The 21,409-nt window shown below is 42.2% G+C and overlaps 1 protein-coding gene across 2 annotated transcripts; it reads left to right on the forward strand.

Moving 5' to 3' along the window:
* The first annotated feature begins 1,198 nt into the window (after positions 1–1,198).
* On the forward strand, positions 1,199–20,650 carry SECISBP2 (SECIS binding protein 2). Of its 2 annotated transcripts, none has more exons than XM_075828850.1 (12): positions 1,199–1,534; positions 2,432–2,577; positions 4,110–4,265; positions 7,395–7,493; positions 9,584–9,722; positions 12,023–12,192; positions 12,770–12,929; positions 14,074–14,215; positions 14,404–14,624; positions 16,736–16,890; positions 17,886–18,084; positions 19,430–20,650. In XM_075828850.1, exons 1-12 carry the CDS (start codon positions 1,513–1,515, stop codon positions 19,525–19,527), a joined length of 1,707 nt encoding a protein of 568 aa, XP_075684965.1. In that variant the 5' UTR covers positions 1,199–1,512; the 3' UTR covers positions 19,528–20,650. The 2 variants fall into 2 exon arrangements, with proteins under 2 accessions (XP_075684965.1, XP_075684964.1); XM_075828849.1 differs by having other exon boundaries at positions 1,205–1,534; positions 14,071–14,215.
* The last annotated feature ends 759 nt before the right edge of the window (positions 20,651–21,409 follow it).

A 21,409-nucleotide genomic window follows, 5' to 3' on the forward strand; every position in this document is an offset into this window, starting at 1 on the left:
CCGATGCTCTGGCTGGGCAGTCCGCTCCTAGAGGAAGCCCCAATGGCTCTGTCTATTGGGGGGGGCGCAATCTTCAAGGGGGTCTGGCACTATATACATGGACAGAGTGGCACTATCTACATGGTACACTGTGGTGTTATCTACATAGGCACTGTGTGTCACTATCTATATGGGTACTGTGGAACTATCTATGTGGGCATTGGCACTTAATATGTGGGTATTGCCACTAGTGGCAGCTAAGGAGACATTATACTGTATGGGGGCAGCTATGGGACATTATACTGCAAAGAACAGTTATAGGGGCATTATGCTTTATGGGGGCAGCTATGGGGCATTATACTGTAAGAGGTCATCTGTGTGGGCATTATAATCTATGGGGGCATTATACTGTGTGGGGGAAGCTAAATGGCACTATACTGTGTAGGAGGCATTATGGGGTACATACCTCCCAACCATCCCGGATTCAGCGGGAGGGTTCCGGCGGTGCCCTGCTGTCCCGGGCTGCTTGTGGTATGTCCTGGTGTCAACTGTATCTTTGTTCGCAGGACGCAGATACAGTTGAACCCATTGCTGAAGCAGGGAATTGTCAGCTCCCTGCTTCAGCATTAGTACAGAGCAGAGGAAGCTTCTCTGCAAGTTGAGAACTCTCTGGGCACAGCGCTACTTTAAGCGCTGAGCCCGGGGAAGCCCTTTACGTCACTGTCCATATATGGACAGTGGCATCAGTGGCTCCTTCAGGAGCGAAATACCCTGCCAGAGCGTTGTCGACACTCTGGCCAGGGATTCCGCTCCGAGAAGGAACCCCTGATGCCACTGTCCATATATGGACAGTGACGTCAGGGGCTCCTCCTGGAGCGGCATCCCCGACCACAGCGTGGCCAATGCTCTGGCTGGGGATTTCGCTCTTAGAGGGAGTCCCATTGGCGCCATCTACATGGGGGGGGGGGGGTAGCATTTCTTACAGGGGGTGGCATGGGGGTATTATACTAGGTGGGGGGCAGCTATAGGGGAGGCACTATGAGAGCATGATACTGTGTGGACTGAACCGGGTATGTATGGGCGGTGACTGGGCGGGGTTAGAGGCGTGGCTTAAAAGGAAAAACATTTGTCTCTCTTTAGGATACTAGAAAGTTGGAAGGTTTGGACAACCTCTGTATAAAGTTTGTCAATAGTGGCAGCAGTATGACAGATACAACACAAGGGAAAAATGTAGAGCAGTCCAACGGAACATGATTAGTATAGTTGATCTCCGTCAAGCTGCCATGTTTCCAGAGCTGCACTGCATACCATGGGCTCCGCCAAAATGGCCGCCTGTCTGGAGACAACACGGCTCGTCTTTTTACGTCAATGTTTACAGCCCACGCTGACGTAATGGCAGTCACGGTCTTGCACCACACGATGCTTGTTTTTCCGGTTTGTACGAATCCCGGGAATGTGGTTATCAGATGACGTTGATCGGGCGCTTGGATTACAGCACAAGAACTAATAGCGCTAGCGGTTCCTGAGCTAAACATGTCGGACGTGCAGCTCGGTGGTAGGTACATGGCTCTCTCTTTCCTACGTGTTGTAATGAGTCCCTTCCACCTATGTGTGTACTCTGGTCCAGTAACTAGTGCAGCGTACTGCTGCTCTGACACCTCTATGGGTGGTCTTTATGTTATATGCAGGTGTACATACTGTACCTGTGTAATTAAATCTCCTAACGCCAGGGGGCGCCGCCACACTGAAGAACCAGTAACAACAGTGTACCTGCCGCGCTGTATTATGTTGAACACTTTTCAGAATCTATTTCATGAGGAGTTGGCGCTCGTGTCTCCTGACTGATTTCTTTGCGGCTAGTTCTAATGGTGCCTTAACCCCTGATGAAATGTTTAGTGCTCTTGACACTTAGAATCTAACAGTAAATGTTTTTTAAATAAAGCGTAATCCCTGCAGAGAAAAGCTCTGCTACTTTCTTGTAAATTTTGTTTTAATTCTTCACTGTTTTCAAGATCTTTGCATGCCTTCACTGAATGGAAACATTCTTGTTTCCATTCAGAGACTGGAAATCGTTACAGAAGGCTTCGTTCACATCTGCGTCGGGACTCTGTTCATGGGTTCCGTCAGACCTTTCCGTAAGGGGAACCCATGAATGGAAACCATTGGCTTCAATGGTAAAGAATCCGCTGCAAATGGTCTGTTTGTCACCGTTCTGTAAGGTTTCCGTTGTTTTGTCGGAATCCATTGCAAAGTCTCCTTTTTATTTTTATTGGAAATGCATCGACCTACAGCCATGTATTGCCACATTCACTATCATTGACCCCATGTTTAGGACCTTATAGCGTTAAAGAAATCTAGCCATGTGAATGAGGCCTAAAAAATCTCGGGTTACTCTGCAGTTACAAGAGCAACTCTACCGGTCTACAATTGTTTTATTTCTTGCTTTTCCTAGATGTGGCTCATATGTCTTCTGAAAGACCCTCTCAGACCCTATCATGGACTAGCAAAATGAAGCAACCTCGAAAAAATGTGATCTCTTCACCTACCTCCTCTGCAGCTAGCAACTCCAAGGATCCAAAATTACAAGGTTACAATAAGGTATAAGTGGAAAAGTCTGGTACATGTAGTTACCTGTTCATCATGGTGGAGATTGGAGGTCATGCTTCAATTATAACGTAATAACCGTTTTTAATGTAAATTTGAAGATCTCATTGTCTTATTACTGAAAACAGTAAAGGGGTCTCTTTAGTAAAAAGCTAAAGCCACACTTTAAAGAGAACCTGTAACTTAGGGCCTGTTCACATCACCGTTGGCTTTCCGTTCCGAGGTTCCGTCGGAGGTTTCCGTAGGGTGAACCCCGCAACCGAAAGTGAAAGTGAAACCACAGCTTCCGTTTCAGTCACCATTGATATCAACGGTGACGGAAACATTGCTAATGGTTTCCGTTTGCCACCATTCTGGCAGGTTTCCGTTTTAACGACGGACTCAATAGCGGAGTCGACTGCGCTATCGATTCCGTCGGAAAAACGGAAATCTGTCGGAATGGTGACGAACGGAAACCATTAGCAATGTTTCTGTCACCATTGATATCAATGGTGACTGAAACGGAAGCTGTGGTTTCACTTTCATTTTCAGTTGCGGGGTTCACCTGACGGAATCCCGGAACGGAAAGCGAACGGTGATGTGAACATCATAAGTCATATATTTGAACTGGTTAACTTACCTGAATAGCGCTGTTTTTCTCTCTTCCTGGACACAGTCAAAATATAAAGGCATATCTGGAACCTATGGCCACATTTGTACTCCCAAAGGCTGGGTTCACACGACCTATTTTCAGACGTAAACGAGGCGTATTATGCCTCCGTTTTACGTCTGAAAATACGGCTACAGTACGTCGGCAAACATCTGCCCATTCATTTGAATGGGTTTGCCGACGTACTGTGCAGACAACCTGTCATTTACACGTCGTCGTTTGACAGCTGTCAAACGACGACGCGTAAATTGACTGCCTCGGCAAAGAAGTGCAGGACACTTCTTTGAAACGTAATTTGAGCCGTTCTTCATTGAACTCAATGTGCACACGCACACGCTATGTGCACACGCTAGCTTCCTTTTACGTCTGAAAAGACAGACTGTTTTCAGGAGAAAACAGCTACGTCGTTTCAGACGTAAATGCTGCTCCTCGTATTATGCGAGGCGTCTTTGACGGCCGATCATTTGAGCTGTTCTTCATTGACTTCAATGAAGAACGGCTCAAATTACGTTTCAAAGAAGTGTCCTGCACTTCTTTTGACGAGGCTGTATTTTTACGCGTTGTCGTTTGACAGCTGTCAAACGACGACGCGTAAATGACAGGTTGTCTGCACAGTACGTCGGCAAACCCATTCAAATGAATGGGCAGATGTTTGCCGACGTATTGTAGCCCTATTTTCAGGCGTAAATCGAGGCATAATACGCCTCGTTTACGCCTGAAAATAGGTCGTGTGAACCCAGCCTCACTTTCTACTAGACAGTATTTTGACAGTTTTTGAGCATAAATTTTAGGGGACTGTGGCTGCAGATTTTTAAGGGATAAAGAGGAACCTTTTCATATTTTATATAACTAATTCACCATTGGTGTACTTTTGCAGCGGTCACCAGCACCTAACATAGCTACAGAAGCAGAAACCGAAAAAATGGTAGCAAAGAAAAAACGAAAGCGAAAAAAGAAAAATAATCATGAACTTCCAGAAACCGTGAAATCTACAAATGAGAACATTGTCTATCAAGAGCCCCCAAGATTCCAGGTATGGCTGATGATTCTGTTATATGGTGAAACCTCTTCAAAAGACGACCACTGATCTAGTCCAAATTTTTCTTGGACTGATTTTTGTTCCCTTATGTCCAATGTGACGCTCTTTGAGAGGACCATCCCTCTAGAAGACCATTTTAAACTGCAATTTTGTGTGGTTGTCTCAGAGTTTTCCCTGTAGTATATCATATATGTTTTAGTGGATGGATCCTGGACAATAAGGGTTTTTAATCGGCTCCGGTCGATCCTTCCTTATGTTCAGGTTGGTTTTGGGGGGACTTATTACGCTGAAATTGTTGTCTTTGCACTTATTTTAGGTACAATTAAGCTTTGGGATAGCAGCTGATTGGGTCAAACTCTTGGATCCATGTGACTTTAGCTGTTCATATACTTTAGATAACTGTCGGCCGAGCTATCGTTCAGCCGACATCTCAGGTGAGCGTGCATGTGTTTTCAAAAGGGATGAAGTCGCTGTCAGATTCTCCTGGCAGAGGCTGATCTACTAACAAACAAAGGGATCGGGCATGTTGAAATTCAACATGAGCGACCCTTCTCTCCATCGACGTCTGCAGTCAAGACTAAGTGAGGACACTGCCATACTCATTAGTTGGCCGGTCCCGCCGACGTAAAGTACATCTAATATGTATGGCCAGGTTTAGTTACTGAGGGAGAGTTTATCTTCTGCCCAGTAACAGGTAGGTCATTGGATTTGTAAATTCATATGACCTACCTGTTTCTTTGTGATGTAGTACTGGGATCAGGAGCTGTCAGTTCCTAACCATCAGGACTCCTGAGTTGTACTCCCCGACCTTCCAGCCCTTTATGTAGGTATGAGTACTGTTAGAGTTGTTCTGCTTTATTTGTCATGGCCTCTTTATTAGAAGGAGAACTGTCACTAAAGTTAGTGTTATTTATACCACAGGGTAAACAGCGTAAATTTAGGACACAAAAAAGTGTGACGAAATTGTGTTTTTTTTTCTTTCTATTCAGCCCCCCCAAAAAAAGAAGTTAATAAATTCTATGTACCTCAAAATGGTGCTATTAAAAAATACAACTTGTCACGCAAAAAACAAGACCTTATACAGCTATGTCGACGCAAAAATAAAAAAGTTATAGCTCTTTGAATGAGACGATGGAAATAATGTAAAAAATAACTTTGTCGTTAGGGTCTAAAATAGGCTGGTCACTAAGGGGTTAAGAGGGTTTGTTTCTGGTACCTCCGTTTGTTTTTGACTCGCTATAGGGAGGTCCCTGATGTGACTGGGTTCTGGAGGCATCCATTGAATGCTATGGCAACCTTAACTGTACAAGCGTTTACACCTGATTGTAAAGGTTTTTAGAGCAAGATCTCTTCATGTTCAGCTACTTACCGGGTATCTGCAATATGAGAAGTGTTTCTCTAAACTAGAAAGTAAGCGAGGCTTTGCGTGCACGTACTTCGGACGTGTGCTGGTAGTGTGCCGCTTGGCCGATAACCTCGCTGCAGCGTTTCAATATGTTTTACTGGTTTAAGCCGTTTGTCCAAACACCATGGTATTTCCACTATAATTTATGCCAGCTTCTGCCGTTAATTATAGTAAGTTTGTTAGGCCTCATGCACAGAAACGTATATTTTTTTCCCTCCTGTAAATACTGGCGTAAATACGGGTCCTTGGTCACACGTATTCGACCCGTATTGCACTAGTATTTACGGGCACGTTTTCAGATGCAAAATTGCACTGAACTAATCGGCAGCCCCTTCTCTCTATCAGTGCAGGATAGAGAGAAGGGACAGCCCTTTCCACAGTAAAAGAAATTCATACTTTCCCGGCCGTTGTCTTGGTTTTTTTACAGCTTTATCTATATTCTGATCGGTAGTCACTGTCCAGGGTGCTGAAACAGTTACTGCCGATTTTTTAACTCTTTCAGCACCCTGGACAGTGACTATCCCCTCCCGTAATTACGGGTGCACACACGTAGTCTCCTGTAATTACGGGAGCCCCATAGACTTCTATGGGCCTGCCCGTGCTGTAATTACGGCCTAAAATAGGACATGTTCTATATTTTTCAACGGCACGGGCACCTTCCCGTAAGCATACAGGGAGGTACCCGTGGCCAATAGAAGTCTATGGGCCCGTAATTACGGTCCGTGATTACGGGCGTTTTTACTTTCGTGTGTATGGGGCCTTAGAGTGTGGATTTTCCTGCCCCTTCCATTAAATCCCATCCATGTCAAGTCGCAAATTAGTCTGCAGATATGGCGTGTACCAAAATTTGTGACCTTTTAATGCCAGAAAACTGGTGTAAAGCCCTTCATAAATTCCTCCCGCTGACTTTTCATGGCCAGCTACATTCTTAGAAACCTCAGGCTATCACCCGGACCCGATCAGCTGTTCTGTTTGCCTCTGGCACCATAAGTTATGCAGTGATCGGTTCCGGAAGCAGAAAACTTCAACCACTGTATAGTGGCCATGCCGGGTTACTGCAGCTCTGCTCCTATTCAAGTGAATAGGCGTAGAGCTGCAGTACTGCAGCACGGCCGCTATACGGAGGTCTGAGCCTTCTGCTTCCGGAACCGATCACTGCATAGCTTATGGTGCCAGAGGCAAACGGAACAGCTGATCAGTGCGGGGTCCGGGTGTCGGACCCACACCGAGCATATACTGATGATCTATCCTGTGGATAGGTCATTAGTAATGAAAAAACACCTGATGCCAGAACAAGCCCTTTAAGGTGTCCCTTCCTCACTGTTAATTTATCTGTCCTTTTTCTAAGCAGTTAATTACACAAGGGGTTAATGGCGCCATTACAGCAGGGTGTCAGCTGTAAGATACAGCTGACATCCGGGGATGATGGCACCGGCTCAGCTTCTGAGCCGGTGCCATCCATTTGTCGTAAGTATATGACATTTTGCGGGAAGCACTGGCTTTCCATGACGTATACTTACGACAAATGTCAGGAAGGGGTTAATATAACTTTTTGAGCTTCTGAAACCTATTCTATAGTTTGTATAATATATATTTGACAGCCAGAATACCGTATGCTGTTTGGTATACAGAAAAATAATTCCTACATATATGCAGAGTTTATTTTTTTGAAATAAAATAAACGACATTGTATTATTCATCATTACTCTTCCACACAGGATGATGAAGAATTCCCTGACCTGATCTCCTCTTCTGCAGGTGTTAGGTGTGAAAATAAAAGCAACTCTAGCTTCAGCTGGAGACCTGGAGGCTCATCGGTAAGGGTTTAATAAGTATTGGATTATTTATCAGGTTTCTGGTTACGTTTTATACACTTGTTAGCATTTTTAGTAATGTGTTTTTATTCTAGACATTTTTTGTGCTCATGTGGTTTGTTAACCTTAGCTTTGTTTTCTATATGACGCCTATGTGCAGTGAGCTCCTACAGTGGCATATAGACTACCTATAATATTATGGACCCATAGACTCTCTGTGCCACCGTGCTTCTAGGGGAGAATACTTACATAGTACGGAATGGAACGTGCCAATACTTTATTTCTTATGGATTCCCAATAAAATCTGTGACGCATGCAAGTTTAAGCCCATAGATACAGAAGGGTGCGGATCTGTACAACTTGGATCTATTATGCGGACCGTTGCGTGAGTACTTTGTGCAAAAGGAGACATTTTAAGGCCCTGTTCACACTGAGTTTTTTGCAGGCAGAAAATTCTGCCTCAAACTTCCTTTTGGAAATTTGAGGCAGATTTTGATCTGCCTGCACGCCGTTTTGCACTACGTTTTTCGCTCGCACCCATTGAGCGCCACGGCCAAAAACGCAGTGAAATACGCTTTCTCTGCCTCCCACTGATGTCAGTGGGAGGTCAGAGACGTAAATGGCCGAAGATGGGGCATGTCGCTGCTTTTTCCCGCAAGCCGTTTTTTCCGTTGGCGGTAAAAAAAACACCTCTGCCTTCCATTGAAATCAATGGGAGGCATTGTCGGACGTTTTGTGGCGCGTTTTCCGACGCGGTTTCCGCGTCAAAAAACGTGTCAAACAGCTCCGTGTGAACTGAGCCTAACATTTGCCATATGTTTCTAAAACTATTGATGCAATGAGAAGACCAGTAGATTATGTTTCACATTTGCAGCAGTATTCTAAGCAAAATTTGACAACTGTTAGGCTATGTTCACACGGGGTATTTTGCTGAGTTTTTTGACGCGGAAACCGCGTCGCAAAACTCGGCAGAAACGGCCCGAGAACGCCTCCCATTGATTTCAATGGGAGGCGTCGGCGTCTTTTTCCCGCGAGCAGTAAAACTGCCTCGCGGGAAAAAGAAGCGACATGCCCTATCTTCGGGCGCTTCCGCCTCCGACCTCCCATTGACTTCAATGGGAGGCAGGAGAAAGCGTATATCTCGCTGTTTTATGGCCGCGGGCGAAAAACGGCGCGATAATTGCCGCGAAAATCGGCGTGCAGGGAGAGGAATATCTGCCTCAAAGTTCCAAACGGAATTTTGAGGCAGATATTCCTCCCCCAAAATACTCCGTGTGAACATAGCCTTAGGCTGGGTTCACACTGAGTTTTTTGCAGGCAGAAAATCTGCCTCAAAATTCCATTTGCAATTTTGAGGCATATTTTGCTCTGCCTGCACGCCGATTTTCGCTGCGCGTTTTAGCGCCGCTGGCAAAATACACAGCGAAATACGCTTTCTCTGCCTCCCATTGATGCCAGAGGTTAGAAGCGTAAACGCCCGAAGATAGGCCATGTCCCTTCTTTTTCTCGCGAGCCGGTTTTTCCGCTCACGGGAAAAAAACACCTCCGCCTCCCATTGAAATCAATGGGCAGCATTTTCGGACGTTTTTTGGCGTGTTTTCCGACATGGTTTCCGCGTCAAAAAAACTGTGTGAACTGGCCCTTACAATGTGTGTGGCTCCTCAATGTGCATGAAGTGAACCAAGTATTTACAAAGTATTACAGCAGGGAGGCATGGACTGGTGTTTATTATCAGGAGATAACGGTATAGGCTCGAGAACATAGTTTACAGTTCCAATGCTTTGGATGGGAACCATTTAAATTTAGTACAAGAATGTTATATATATTGGGCTGTCACAGGAACTTTGCATGTTTTTGCTTGACATCATCTGGACTTGAAGTCAAGCATTCGTATTAAAATACATGGAAATTGGGCAGAGCGTTTTTGGTCTTATTTTGAGCCTTTCGATCGAGAACTGTTGAACTTTAAAAGGCGGCAGTAAATATAAAGTACTGTTTATTCCAAGGTGATCTTTCAATATCATCAGACCTTTTAGAACATGACAATGGCTGACAAATAAAAGCTAAAATGTTTGTATGTTTTTACTATTTAGGAGTCCGTAAATCCAAAAAGCGGTGGCAAAAAGAGCAAAAAACCAGTGAAGCTGGATTTAGGAGGCATGCTGGCTGCATTGGAACAGAGGCAGAATACAGAGAAAAGCAAGCAGATTGCCAAACCATTAGTCTTAGCTGGTCAGTGGACACAACCTCTTTTAGAACTTTCTTTTCACCATGTTCTACCACATATGAATTCGGTGCCGAGTGTGCAATAAGTAGACCTACAACACAGGTTCATGTTGGTATTCAAGTAAATAGACTAGATATCGCTCTACCACTATCATAGGAGTACTGACTGTCTACAATAAATGTTCTCCACCTAATGTTATTTTTTCGAAAAATCTGATCAATGCCATATTGCAATGGCAAGTAATGTGGTGTGACTGCTGTGAAGCTCATTTTCTCCCTTTATGCTTGCAGCACAACGTCAATCTAGCTAAAGCGGGTCATATACAAGTGATTGTCGCTTTCTGGTTGACTCGTTGATCTGTAAAAGTTAAAACGATAAACCGCCAACAATTGGCAGATTGATCTCTGCCTTGCTCTATGACCTGGGCTTCAAGCGTACTTGATCTTTCAGGTGACTTTTCAGAATAGGCTGACAAAAACTTAGCACTCAATAAATATCAGATTTTTTTCAAAATCTGATATTTATTGATCCATATAATAGGTAGTTACCCAAATCAAATAACGTTTCGGTCTTCATTCAGACCTTCATCAGACACTACAAAATAATGTTATAGTGAATCAAATTATCAAACCTATACATAAATTTATACATCGTACTATATATATGTCCTCCCAGCTCTAGGAGGAAACCAGGTGAAACCTTAATACAGGTATAGCACTGTATGTTAATACAGTTATAACTATTATACACATTATATGCGATATACCAGCGATTTTGTAATGCAAATCACCATAGCCAGCTCTGAGCAGAAATTAAGCCAACAAAAAATAATGTAAGATTTTAGCTCTGAAGCCTGCAGTTGTAAATAAATTGTAAATGCAGCTGTGGAATAAAATACAGGCTTTGGCCTCATTTACACGAACGTAATATACGCGCGTGCGACGCGCGTGCTTTGCACGCATGTCGTACGCACCTATATTAGTCAATGGGGCAGTTTAGACGATGCGTGAATTGCGCTCAGCGCGTGTGCGCAGAAAAAAACTCACGACATGTTCTATAATCGTGCGTTTTTCGCGCACTCACGCACCCATTGAAGTCAATGGGTGCGTGAAAACCACGCATGCCGCACGGAAGCACTTCCGTGCGAACTGCGTGATTCGCGCAAGAGCTGTCAAACTCCTGAATGTAAACAGAAAAGCACCACGTGCTTTTCTGTTTACAAACATCCAAACGGAGTGTCAAATTCGAGATGAGCGCACCGAACTTCCCCGGGTTCGGCCAAACTCGTTTTGACCGAAACCGGTAAAAAATGTTCGGGTACGCGACGTCAGGAGACAGTCACTGTCCACGGTGCTGAAAGCATTAAACTGGTTCAGCACCATGGACAGTGACTTCCGCTCCGAAAATCCATGAACCTGTAAAAAAAAAAAAGACGTTCTGACTTACCGATAACTCCGGTCCGACCTCCCGGGATGGCAGTTCAGTCCAAGTGACAGCTGCAGCCAATCACAGGCCAAGCACAGGCTGCAGCCAATCACAGGCTGCAGCGGTCTCATGGACTGCGGCGTCATCCTGGGAGGTGGGGCCGGATGACAAGAGAGGGACGCGTCACCAAGGCAACGGCCGGGAGCCCGGACTGGGGGAAGCAGGAAGTTCTTGGTAAGTATGAAAGTCTTTTTTTATTCACAGGTTGGTGTATATTGTGTTCGGCATTCACTGTCGAGGGTGCTGAAAGAGTTACTGCCGATCAGTTAGCTCTTTCAGCACCTTGGACAGTGACGGGCGTCGACTAGCCTCATCTCTATGATGGCGGCTGCGCGAAAATCACGCAGCCGCGCATCATACACGGATGACACACGGAGCTGCCAAGTGCCTTTTGCGCGCGCAAAACGCAGCGTTTTTTGCGCGCGCAAAACGCACACGCTCGTGTAAATGAGGCCTTTAACTCATGATCAGTACACTAAAAGTAATGCAATGAGGGTGATTTACAAAACTGAATCAAAGGAAAAGTGAAGTAGTTGCCTATAGCAACCAACCAATGCTGCTTTCATTTTCAAAAGGGCCTCTGAAAAATAAAAGCTTGAACCTGATTGGTTGCTATGGGCAACTACTCCACTTTTCCTTTACCAGTTTTGATACATCACCCCAATGTATTTACGAAGTATCTCAAATTTGTATGTAGTCTAAATCTATATGTTAAATGGTGTTCATATGCTTAAATACAACTTTATTGTGAAATGTTCTACTACATGGACCATGTCAGAGTTAATTTTAAATCATGATTAATTTTTTTATTTATTTTAAGTTGGAAGTGGTGTCCCCGTAAAACCCAGAGAGCCAGTAACTGTAGGAAAAAACCCACAATTAAAACAGAGTTTGGCACCTCACAACCCCCTTGATTCCAGTGCCCCGCTTGTCAAGAAAGGAAAGCAAAGAGAGGTGCCCAAAGCAAAAAAACCAACTTCACTTAAAAAGGTATCCAGTTATTTATGACATTGAAAACACCAATGACTTCCTTGTGTTTTGTTGTAGCGGCTATTGTAAAAGTGACAACTGGAAGCACAGCCATATTGGCTGAAACTACTAAATTCGCTTCTCCGCAACTGATGGTAAACTGTCACTTTGTTATTAATGCTCAGTATAGCAAAATGACATCTGGTCATACATTTCTGAAAAACGAACACAAGCGTGACCATCAATATGGCTGTACTTTCTGTTAAATACTGTAAATACAATGGGGGGGTTTATCAAAACTGCTGCAAAAAATGAAACGATTGAGTTGACCATCGCAACCAATCATCTTGCAACTGGTTTTTTTTTTTCTAAAGAGCCTCAGGGAAATGACAGCTGAGCTATTCCGGTAGTCTGACTAAATAAGCAAATTCACTTAATGTGATTGAACTATGTTACATGTTTAATCGAATCTTAAGTAGCTATTTGAGTATAGAAAAAATATATATATTTATTGTGTTGTGGGTACTTTTAAGTTTTTTTTTTTTGTTTTTTTTTTTATTATTAAATAAAAATATATATATATTTTTTTCGATCATAGATCATTTTGAAAGAGCGAGAACAACGCAAACATCTCCAATTGTTGCCTACCCAAGAAGCAACCCAGCCAGAAACACTTCCTTCATATAGTACAGATTCTACAGAAGAAAGCCAAGGCCTAACTGATCAGTCTCCAACTTCTCCAGATCATCATGATATCGGTAATTATGATCAAGTCCAAGGACCACTTAAGGAAAAATTGTGGGTTTAACTTTTCCATTCGGGTCAGTTTGACTAGAAAGGCCTGCTGCCTGTACTCCCATATATTAATCCTTTGTTTTATGAAGGTTCACTTTATACTTTTTACAGCATAACTATTATATGGTTAAATTATGTGGATATATGAAACTTTTTAAAATATCTTAAAGGGGGTTTCTGACCATATAGCTAGGATATGCCATCACTAAATGATTGGTGGGGTCCTATTGCCCCGACCTCCATCAAACCTTAGAATGAAGGGGCCAACGCACTAGCCAAGTACTGTCTCCTTCACAGTGTTTCCCTGCCCGTGGCGCTCCCGGCCACCAACTGTGCAGGTAACTGCTTCATGGCTACATTCAGTGAATCAAACTGTGTTGTGACTTCCTTCACAGTGGGTGGATGGCAGTGCCGCTGTGCAGGCAAAAAGCCAATAGGACCTCCATTCCAGAGGATTGTTTCCAACATAGTCCAAGCTATAGGCCATAACTATCTGTGATGGAAATACTCCTTTACTAATATTTAAATCAGGTGTATGTTAATCTATGAATCTTTTCTAAGACATGTCCATAATATCAGCCTGTATTTACCCTTTTCCTGTGTGCAAGCTCCCTGTACATGTTCAGGAACCTCCGTGGTACTTATAAAATCTGCCTAGAGTAATACAATCGAAACAAAACCGGTGTAGAAGTAGGGGCGTGCAGCTCCAGTTTTTGTCTGTGTAATACTGCATGCTGTGAGAGGGGAGCAGCAGGGGGAGACCTCTCATTGGCTCAGAATACACAGCACAGCTCTTGCGTCACACAAGGAAGAACCCACCCACTCAGCAAGTATTTTGATAGAAAATGTACAGAAATTATTAGTGAGACGGAAACATGCCCAAAATATACGGGTTAGAAAAATTGTGGACATAGGAGTTCAGGTTGTTTTTTTAGATATATTCTAAGTTAATTGAAACAGACTGTTTGTGCCTACAATAGAGCAGACCTACTACAGAGAGCAGGCTGCCCCTCCAGTGCAAAAAAAATGGGTATTCAAATAATGTGTAACCATCTTCCTATATTCTAGTTGTTTGACTGACTGGTAACTCTCTTCTCACAACAGCAGAAGAGGGAGCCGAGTCGTCTGATGCCTGTGCACTTCCTCTTAATGAACCGTCTGAGGAGGTTTCTGATGCCACAGAAGTTTCTGTTCCTGTTCCACAAGCAAGTTCCAACCTCCCTAAAATTCATAGTAGGCGGTTTCGTGAGTAAGTCCATTCAGAATCCCATTCAATTTATAAGTCAGCATGTTTTCTGTCTTAGTGTGTCAAGAGGTTTCACCTAAAAATATGTGCTATTGTTTGAGTAATGGTGCTCTAGATTTGTCTGTATGTATCTGATCATATCATTCTTTTATGTTTGTTTGGGTATTTTTATTATTATTTTTTTTTTCCAGATACTGTAGTCAGGTTCTCAGCAAAGAAGTGGATGGTTGTGTGACGGAACTTCTTAAGGAGCTAGTGCGTTTCCAGGATCGTTTGTACCTTAAGGATCCAGTGAAAGCAAAAACCAAAAGGCGTCTGGTGATGGGTTTACGGGAGGTGCTGAAACATTTGAAACTTAAAAAAATTAAATGTATAATCATTTCTCCCAACTGTGAAAAGATACAGTCTAAAGGTATTGGAAACTGGAAAATGTCTGATAATTCCTAATTCTTTGTACAGTAACTATTGGTTTTAAATATTTGTTTCTTAAAAGGGTGTTTCTGCAATTTTACACTGAATAAAAATTCTGCTCACATACATTTCTTATACCGGTGCAGTAACCCCTGTCTGGGCTACAGTCGTGGCAGGACTGTGGCTTCTTAGTCTCCGCTGCAGGACCTATTTATACAGCGTATTTTCTAGGGCTGGGTTCGTGCATTGTGGTGTGGTACAGAGACACATTTGCGACTGCGTGTTAAAGAAGCAGTAATTGGAAATATTCCTAGAAGAGTTTTCTATCCCAGATGGTTTCATATAGTACTGCAATCCTAGTTTTTACAGTTTGTTTGACTCTGCAGTATTCGCCGTTGGAGTCAATGGGGCAAAACTGCACCAAAAAAGGCAAGATAGGGCATGCTTAAAAAGCATTGCTTTCACTACAATGTAATATGTGGAAAGACCGCAACAAAACGGCAGAAACAAAAAACGAATTCAAAAGTGACTCACTCATATGGCTACACTTCCTGCTGTCAAATTGCCAAAAAAGAAAAATGGTCACGAAAGGAGGATGTGATATCACTGACTGGAGGGCACGTGACGTATACATTATGGATATATTGGGAAATGTATTTTACACTTTACTGAAGGGATCACTTGACATCCGTTTTAAACCTTTGGCTGCAATTCATATTAGGATTTTTACCAGGTATTAACGATATCTACTATTCTGAATTCACCCTCTTGGCATAGATCAGACTACTAGGAACCATAAACATAATAAATGTCAAATTATTTACTGTAAGCGCCAGAATTAGTTTTTGGTCTGGCTGTGCAGGCTGGAGGGTCGTTTCTGGACCTCCATTATGAACCATCGCATTTCCCAATAGGCTAAAATACCAACGTGTATTTTAAAACACCTCAACGAAACTGGCGTCTATTTCGTTGTCTTGTGAAAATGGGCAGAAGGATTTAGGTGCCAGAGAGATATTATCCATTCTTATTGCAGAATAATAACCCAATACCCTGCACGATTTTTGTCATAACAAGAGATATAAAAGCAAGTCCGGTAACCAGAACCTTTTATTGTTTTTCCAACTCTACGACTGCGTTCAACGGCACACATTTACATGAGCAAATAGAAAAGATATACAGATTATAGCCTATGACCGCAGCACTGAAAAAATAATCTTAGTACATTATCGAATAACTAAAAGGCCATTATTGTGGCCCAATGGGAAGGCAAATAATGCGGTGAATAGGAGGAGCAGTGAATGATGATATGAATTTTATTTGCTACAAGCTGTTACAAAAGGTATATGGGAGCAAATAAAACCTAAAATCCTCCTCAGCGAGAAGCTGTGAAATCTGCTCTCTAGGAGCAATAATAATAATAGAAGTTGCTACAATTGACCATCAGCAGTTGTAAATAGAATAGTAGCTGTTACAATATAGCAATTGCTATATAGTGTGTTAACAATTTTCCAGAGGTCAACTCTCATTGAGTCACGTTACTCTGGTCCAACTGCGTGGGAATAACATCCTTTCCTAGTGAAAGTTCACCTTACATGTTGAACACTAGATTAAGTTACCCGGGTCCATTTTTTCACACGTCCTCTATCTCATATATAAAAATCACGGTGCACACTATAAATAGACTATAAAATAAATATGCAGAAGTAAATCCTCTGCTTTTACTACTTCATTCCTTCATCCACAAGCTCATTTCAACTTACTTTGTTTTCGTGGGCACCAATATGATTATAGAAGAATATAAATTTTAATACTAAGGAAATAAACAATTGTTTTAAAAAAAAAAATATAGCCGTTAGCGGGAGTTTTCTCTGTTGGGCCACAATACTGTCCTGTGATTTTATATATCGCCTATGGCTGCCTTATGAATAAACTGTTTATTACATTACATCCGATTAGAGTAGAATTCTGCGCAATGAATGAATATGTAGTGTGGAGCATAATGGCCATGGTTTAAGGGAATAATGAGATAATAAATAGTGTTGTATTCAGTGTGGGTATTTCAGAGTAGTGCTGCAGTACAAATGACCTTTTCATGTATGTCTCCTTCTCTAGGGGGTTTGGATGACACTCTGCAAGCAATCATTAACTGCGCCTGTGAACAGAATGTTCCCTTTGTCTTTGCTCTTAATCGTAAAGTCCTGGGTCGTTGTGTGAACAAAGCTGTACCTGTTAGCGTGGTTGGCATATTCAGCTATGATGGAGCTCAGGTGAGGCCGCTCTTAACCATAGTCTGCTGGTAAAAGAGCAGGTCGAGCAATGAGTTTAAAACTAATATAGCGGTAATGTATTGTAGTTGAAAAATGACTGAACTTTTATGTCGATTAATTCTAGATATAAACCGTAAGGCCCCATGCACACCTCCGTGCAGTTTTTACGGTCAGTAAATACTGCATGGGCGGGCCTCAGTGTCATCCGCGTTTGCAGACCGTGCTCACAGTAATAAGTATAGGAGCCCAGTTCGTAAATGTGAAGAATAGGACATATCCTATTTTTGCGGCACATTTCTTTGGCCCGGACATACACCCGTAAATATACAGGAAGGATAGAAATTAATGTCTGTATTTTAGCCACAATAACTGATACGTAATTGCGGATAAAAACTACGGACGTGTGCAAGGGGCCTAAGATGGTGTTCATAGGAGAAGGCATGTTTTGAACTTTTCACCCTAAACATAAAAAAAAATTAGTAAATCAAAACTTTGAGTGATTGTCAAAGTAATGGTATGGTTACGGTGTTTATTGAGAATTTTTTTTTTTTTTTTTTAAAGTGACCACAGGAAGTGCAGCCATATTGGTTGTCACTTTAGATTTCACTTCTCAGCAACTGATGGTAAAATTGTCACTTCATTATAGATTGTTCAGTGTATTGGTTGGCACATGGCCCGAGTTTCCATGGTGCCTGTGGAAAGGCTTGCGCCCACTATACAATGAAAACCGTCCCAACACTCCCGTAGTTGTAATCTTTTTGCTTATTTATTTGTACTTCGTACACAACAGAATGTGCTTTGCCCTTTCCAAAGCCTTTTTTAACTGAATGGCAAAAGCAATTTAAATACTTTTATGTCTGTTGCAAAACAATGACCTAGGACGCCGTTAGAATATATAGTATATAATATATAGAATTCTTTATGAATCGAACAAAAATGTTGTGTTTTTAAGTAGAATTTGCAATCCTAGGTTTATATTGTCTGATCTGTTGCAGGATCATTTTCACAAATTATATGATCTGACAATGAAGGCTAGACAAGACTATAAGGACATGATTCACTCTCTACAAAAGCAACAAAAAGAAGATGAGGAAGAAGGAAATGATGTAGAAAATCTCTCAGAAGACAGCCAGCAAGACTCTCTAGAAGTTTCTACAGAATCTGTTCTAGAAGAAATCGATGAGCCAAACTACAGTGAGTAGCTCCAACTTCTTAGTATTCATGACCCCGCTTCACACTGCACACTTCCCTTCGTGACCTTACCTTACACAGACTTCTGTAGCCTCAAGCATCCGGATGTGGCAGAGGTCCTGAGTCCGTGTGAGGACAATTTCAATTCTAATCTGTCCGACCTTCTAGTCCCAATTGACAGGAAAATAGGTTTTTTTTTTTTTCATTCCACAAACATTTCAGTGTTGCAAAGACATTGGGGATGAACACAGACTATAGTGACATTGGGTCATGAGCCTTTCAATATACCTGGTGACTCAGTGGCCTGTATTTATTGTGATTTCCAGCTGCTCCTGAAGTAAACAGTTAGGCCTCACCATAATTAATATAGTATTTGCATAGGGAATAGAATGGCACTTGTGCATCACCTCTCTATTAAATGTGCGGAAATGTATGTACCTGCATAGGTCGTATCTTGGGGAGAGCAGATTGTGACTGCAGCCCACAGCCACAATCCTGTACAACCCCTTATATTCGTGGTGAATTTTAGGGTTAGTTAGAAATTCCTGTGGTGTATTAACCAATAAATCACGTTTATTCATGCCTAGACCATCAAGCATAATTTTCCTAGTGATTTAGGGTGTTTGAGCTGCTAACAATGACTAGGGGTCAATAAATAACCTTGGTAGTCTAGAGTAGTTACAGGGTTAATGCATATCATCCCCAGTGGTCATCTTTTGGCCTTGCTCAGTTCAGAAGTGTAAGATGATTGTGCAGCCATTTGTTACCCAGTGTGTAAAGGCTTTAGGGTATGTGCACACGTAGTGTTTTCAGCCGTTTTTCGGGCCGTAAACGTCCCGAAAATCGGCTGAAATATCTGAAGCAGAACGCCAAGAAACATCTGCCCATTGATTTCAATGGGAAATGCAGCGCTCTGTTACGACAGGGCGTTTTTTACGCTGCCGTTTTGAAAAACGGTCGCGTAAAAAAAAAAACACCGAAAAAAGTGCATGTCACTACTTGAGCCGTTTTTCATTGACTCTATAGAAAAACAGTTCCAAAAACGGCCGTAGAAAACGCTGCAAAAACCGCGTGTTGCTGAAAATCGGGAGCTATTTTCCCTTAAACGGCTCCGTATTTTTAGACGGTTTTAATTTTGTGCGTGCACATACCCTTATAGAGTTGGACATCAGGTGGTTAAAGTGCCGGTGACTCGGGGCACATAGCTAGGAATACAGATCTAAGCAGGAAAAAAATAAATGTAGCCCACATACTTACTCCATCTACTGTAATTTTACGAAACCGAACACTTCAATGGTTTCTGCCCATGACGCTGAGCATGATTACTTATATATATTTTTCTTTCCAGTAAAAGTGTGGAAACGAATGCTAGAAGAGAAATACACTCCATATGCCATGAGCCCAGAAGAATCCGTTACGAATGACCTGTTTAATTTTCATCTTTGATTCCTGCTTCAATTATTAACTGACAAAATTCTGGGAGTTCAAGAGAACCGAAATCCAGCAAACAAATGACAATCGGCCAAGTCACTGAAAACCAGTGTTGACCTTCGCCCCTACGCTCTTCCTGAGGCCAGAGCTAGATGTGTCTCGGCTTTTACTAAGTGGGGGACTCCCCTCTATTAGTTGAACATACCCTAACCAGGCACATAAAAGCAGACTACCCCTTTGACCTTTTAATGAAGCTAAAGATACATGTAATTTCATGGATTCTTTTTACTGAATTTCACACTGCGAATGAAAGCGAAATATACCTCTTTTGTCGTGTTCTCCATACCATTGACCACTAACTGACCAGCGGGTAAGAGGAGTTGTAAATATCAGTCAGTAGAGAAAATCGGACATGTACATGCTCCTGGCAGCAAGGAGTACCTACTGTATACACTGCTGGCTACCGGAGCCTGGGCCGTGGATTATCAGTCACACATCATGTTACGGAATTCTTTATCCCTAAAGAACAACTCTGCTATTTCAGCATGTTCACTTATTGGATGGTGTAACTCATTACCTTATTTTCATGTAATAATTTACAATGTTTTCAGGAGTTCTCCAGCCGCCTCCTATCAAAAACTGCGTTTGCCGGTTTTCCCTGCTAAACCTTTCATTTCTGTCAATCCATTGGATTTCAGACTCATTGGGGCAGATTTACTAGGCTGTCTGAGATTTAGACAGCATAAAGTTAGACCAGGCAGTCTGAAAATGCGCCAAATTTAGCACAGTGGAGCACGCTGTAAGATAAGTTTGGCGCATCTTGCTAGACATTGTTTTTTTTTTTTTTTACAACGGTTGGTTTAGTTTTTAAGCCATGCCTCTTTCCCCACTAAGCCACGACCCCTTTGCAGACCCTTTTTAAAAAGCGTCTAGTGAAGCGCAAATTTGGCGTATTTTACGACGCACTCCAGACACACACAGTTCATCTACCCATTGAGTTTCTTTAATTTACATTGTAGAAGAATGAAAATAAGGGAATGCCAGTCCAATTACAGATATTTTACTTTGAGTAGTGACATTGGATGTGTGAAACCTTGGACTGTTCACAATGTAAATTTATAAAAGACTGTCACCTTGAGCTTTTCAAAGGTTCATTTGTAGATGCATTCGCTGTTAAGCCAGGTTCCATAGCTATTACGGTTAAAAAAAGATACCGCTCTAGAAAGTTTAACTTATTATCCCAGTGTTCTTCCAGAGGAAGTGTAAAAATAATTGTCAAGTAGTCGGCAATTATGAAGGGAAATCGGAGAGGCTCGATTTTATATTTCTTGCTAAATTCAGGAGTGGGTTGGAGGGAGCAAGAAGAATTGGCAAGAAATACACGGATCTAATACAGACTGAAAATACAGCCTATATGTGGACGAATGGCTTATTCAACCATGTGTTGTTATGGCTCCATGTGGGAGCCATATATTTTACACTAAAACTGGATCGGATACAATCATGGAAAACATGAAACCCTTTCCAAAAGAAGGTTTTGTAAAAATGTATCTTCATCACCATGACTGATCCTGTTTTTTGGTGCTTAAGATATGGATACCACATGAAGCCATAAAACATGTCTGAATAAGGTGTAATACAGATCATTCCTTTTCAAAGGACTAAATGCCCCATTTTTAGTTTATGAAATGTTCATTACGTAGATCTATTAACCTTTGATATAAATACCTGTTCATAGTAAATCAGTTGTAAGGCCTAAAACATGAACCGTTTCGAATGAGTTGGAAAGTCTAGGCAACCTTAAAGAGGCTCTGTCACCAGATTCTCAAATCCCTATCTCCTATTGCATGTGATCGGCGCTGCAATGTAGATAACAGTAACGTTTTTTTTAATTTTT

Source organism: Rhinoderma darwinii, chromosome 1 (genome assembly GCF_050947455.1).
Source record: "Rhinoderma darwinii isolate aRhiDar2 chromosome 1, aRhiDar2.hap1, whole genome shotgun sequence".
Taxonomy (NCBI): domain Eukaryota; kingdom Metazoa; phylum Chordata; class Amphibia; order Anura; family Rhinodermatidae; genus Rhinoderma; species Rhinoderma darwinii.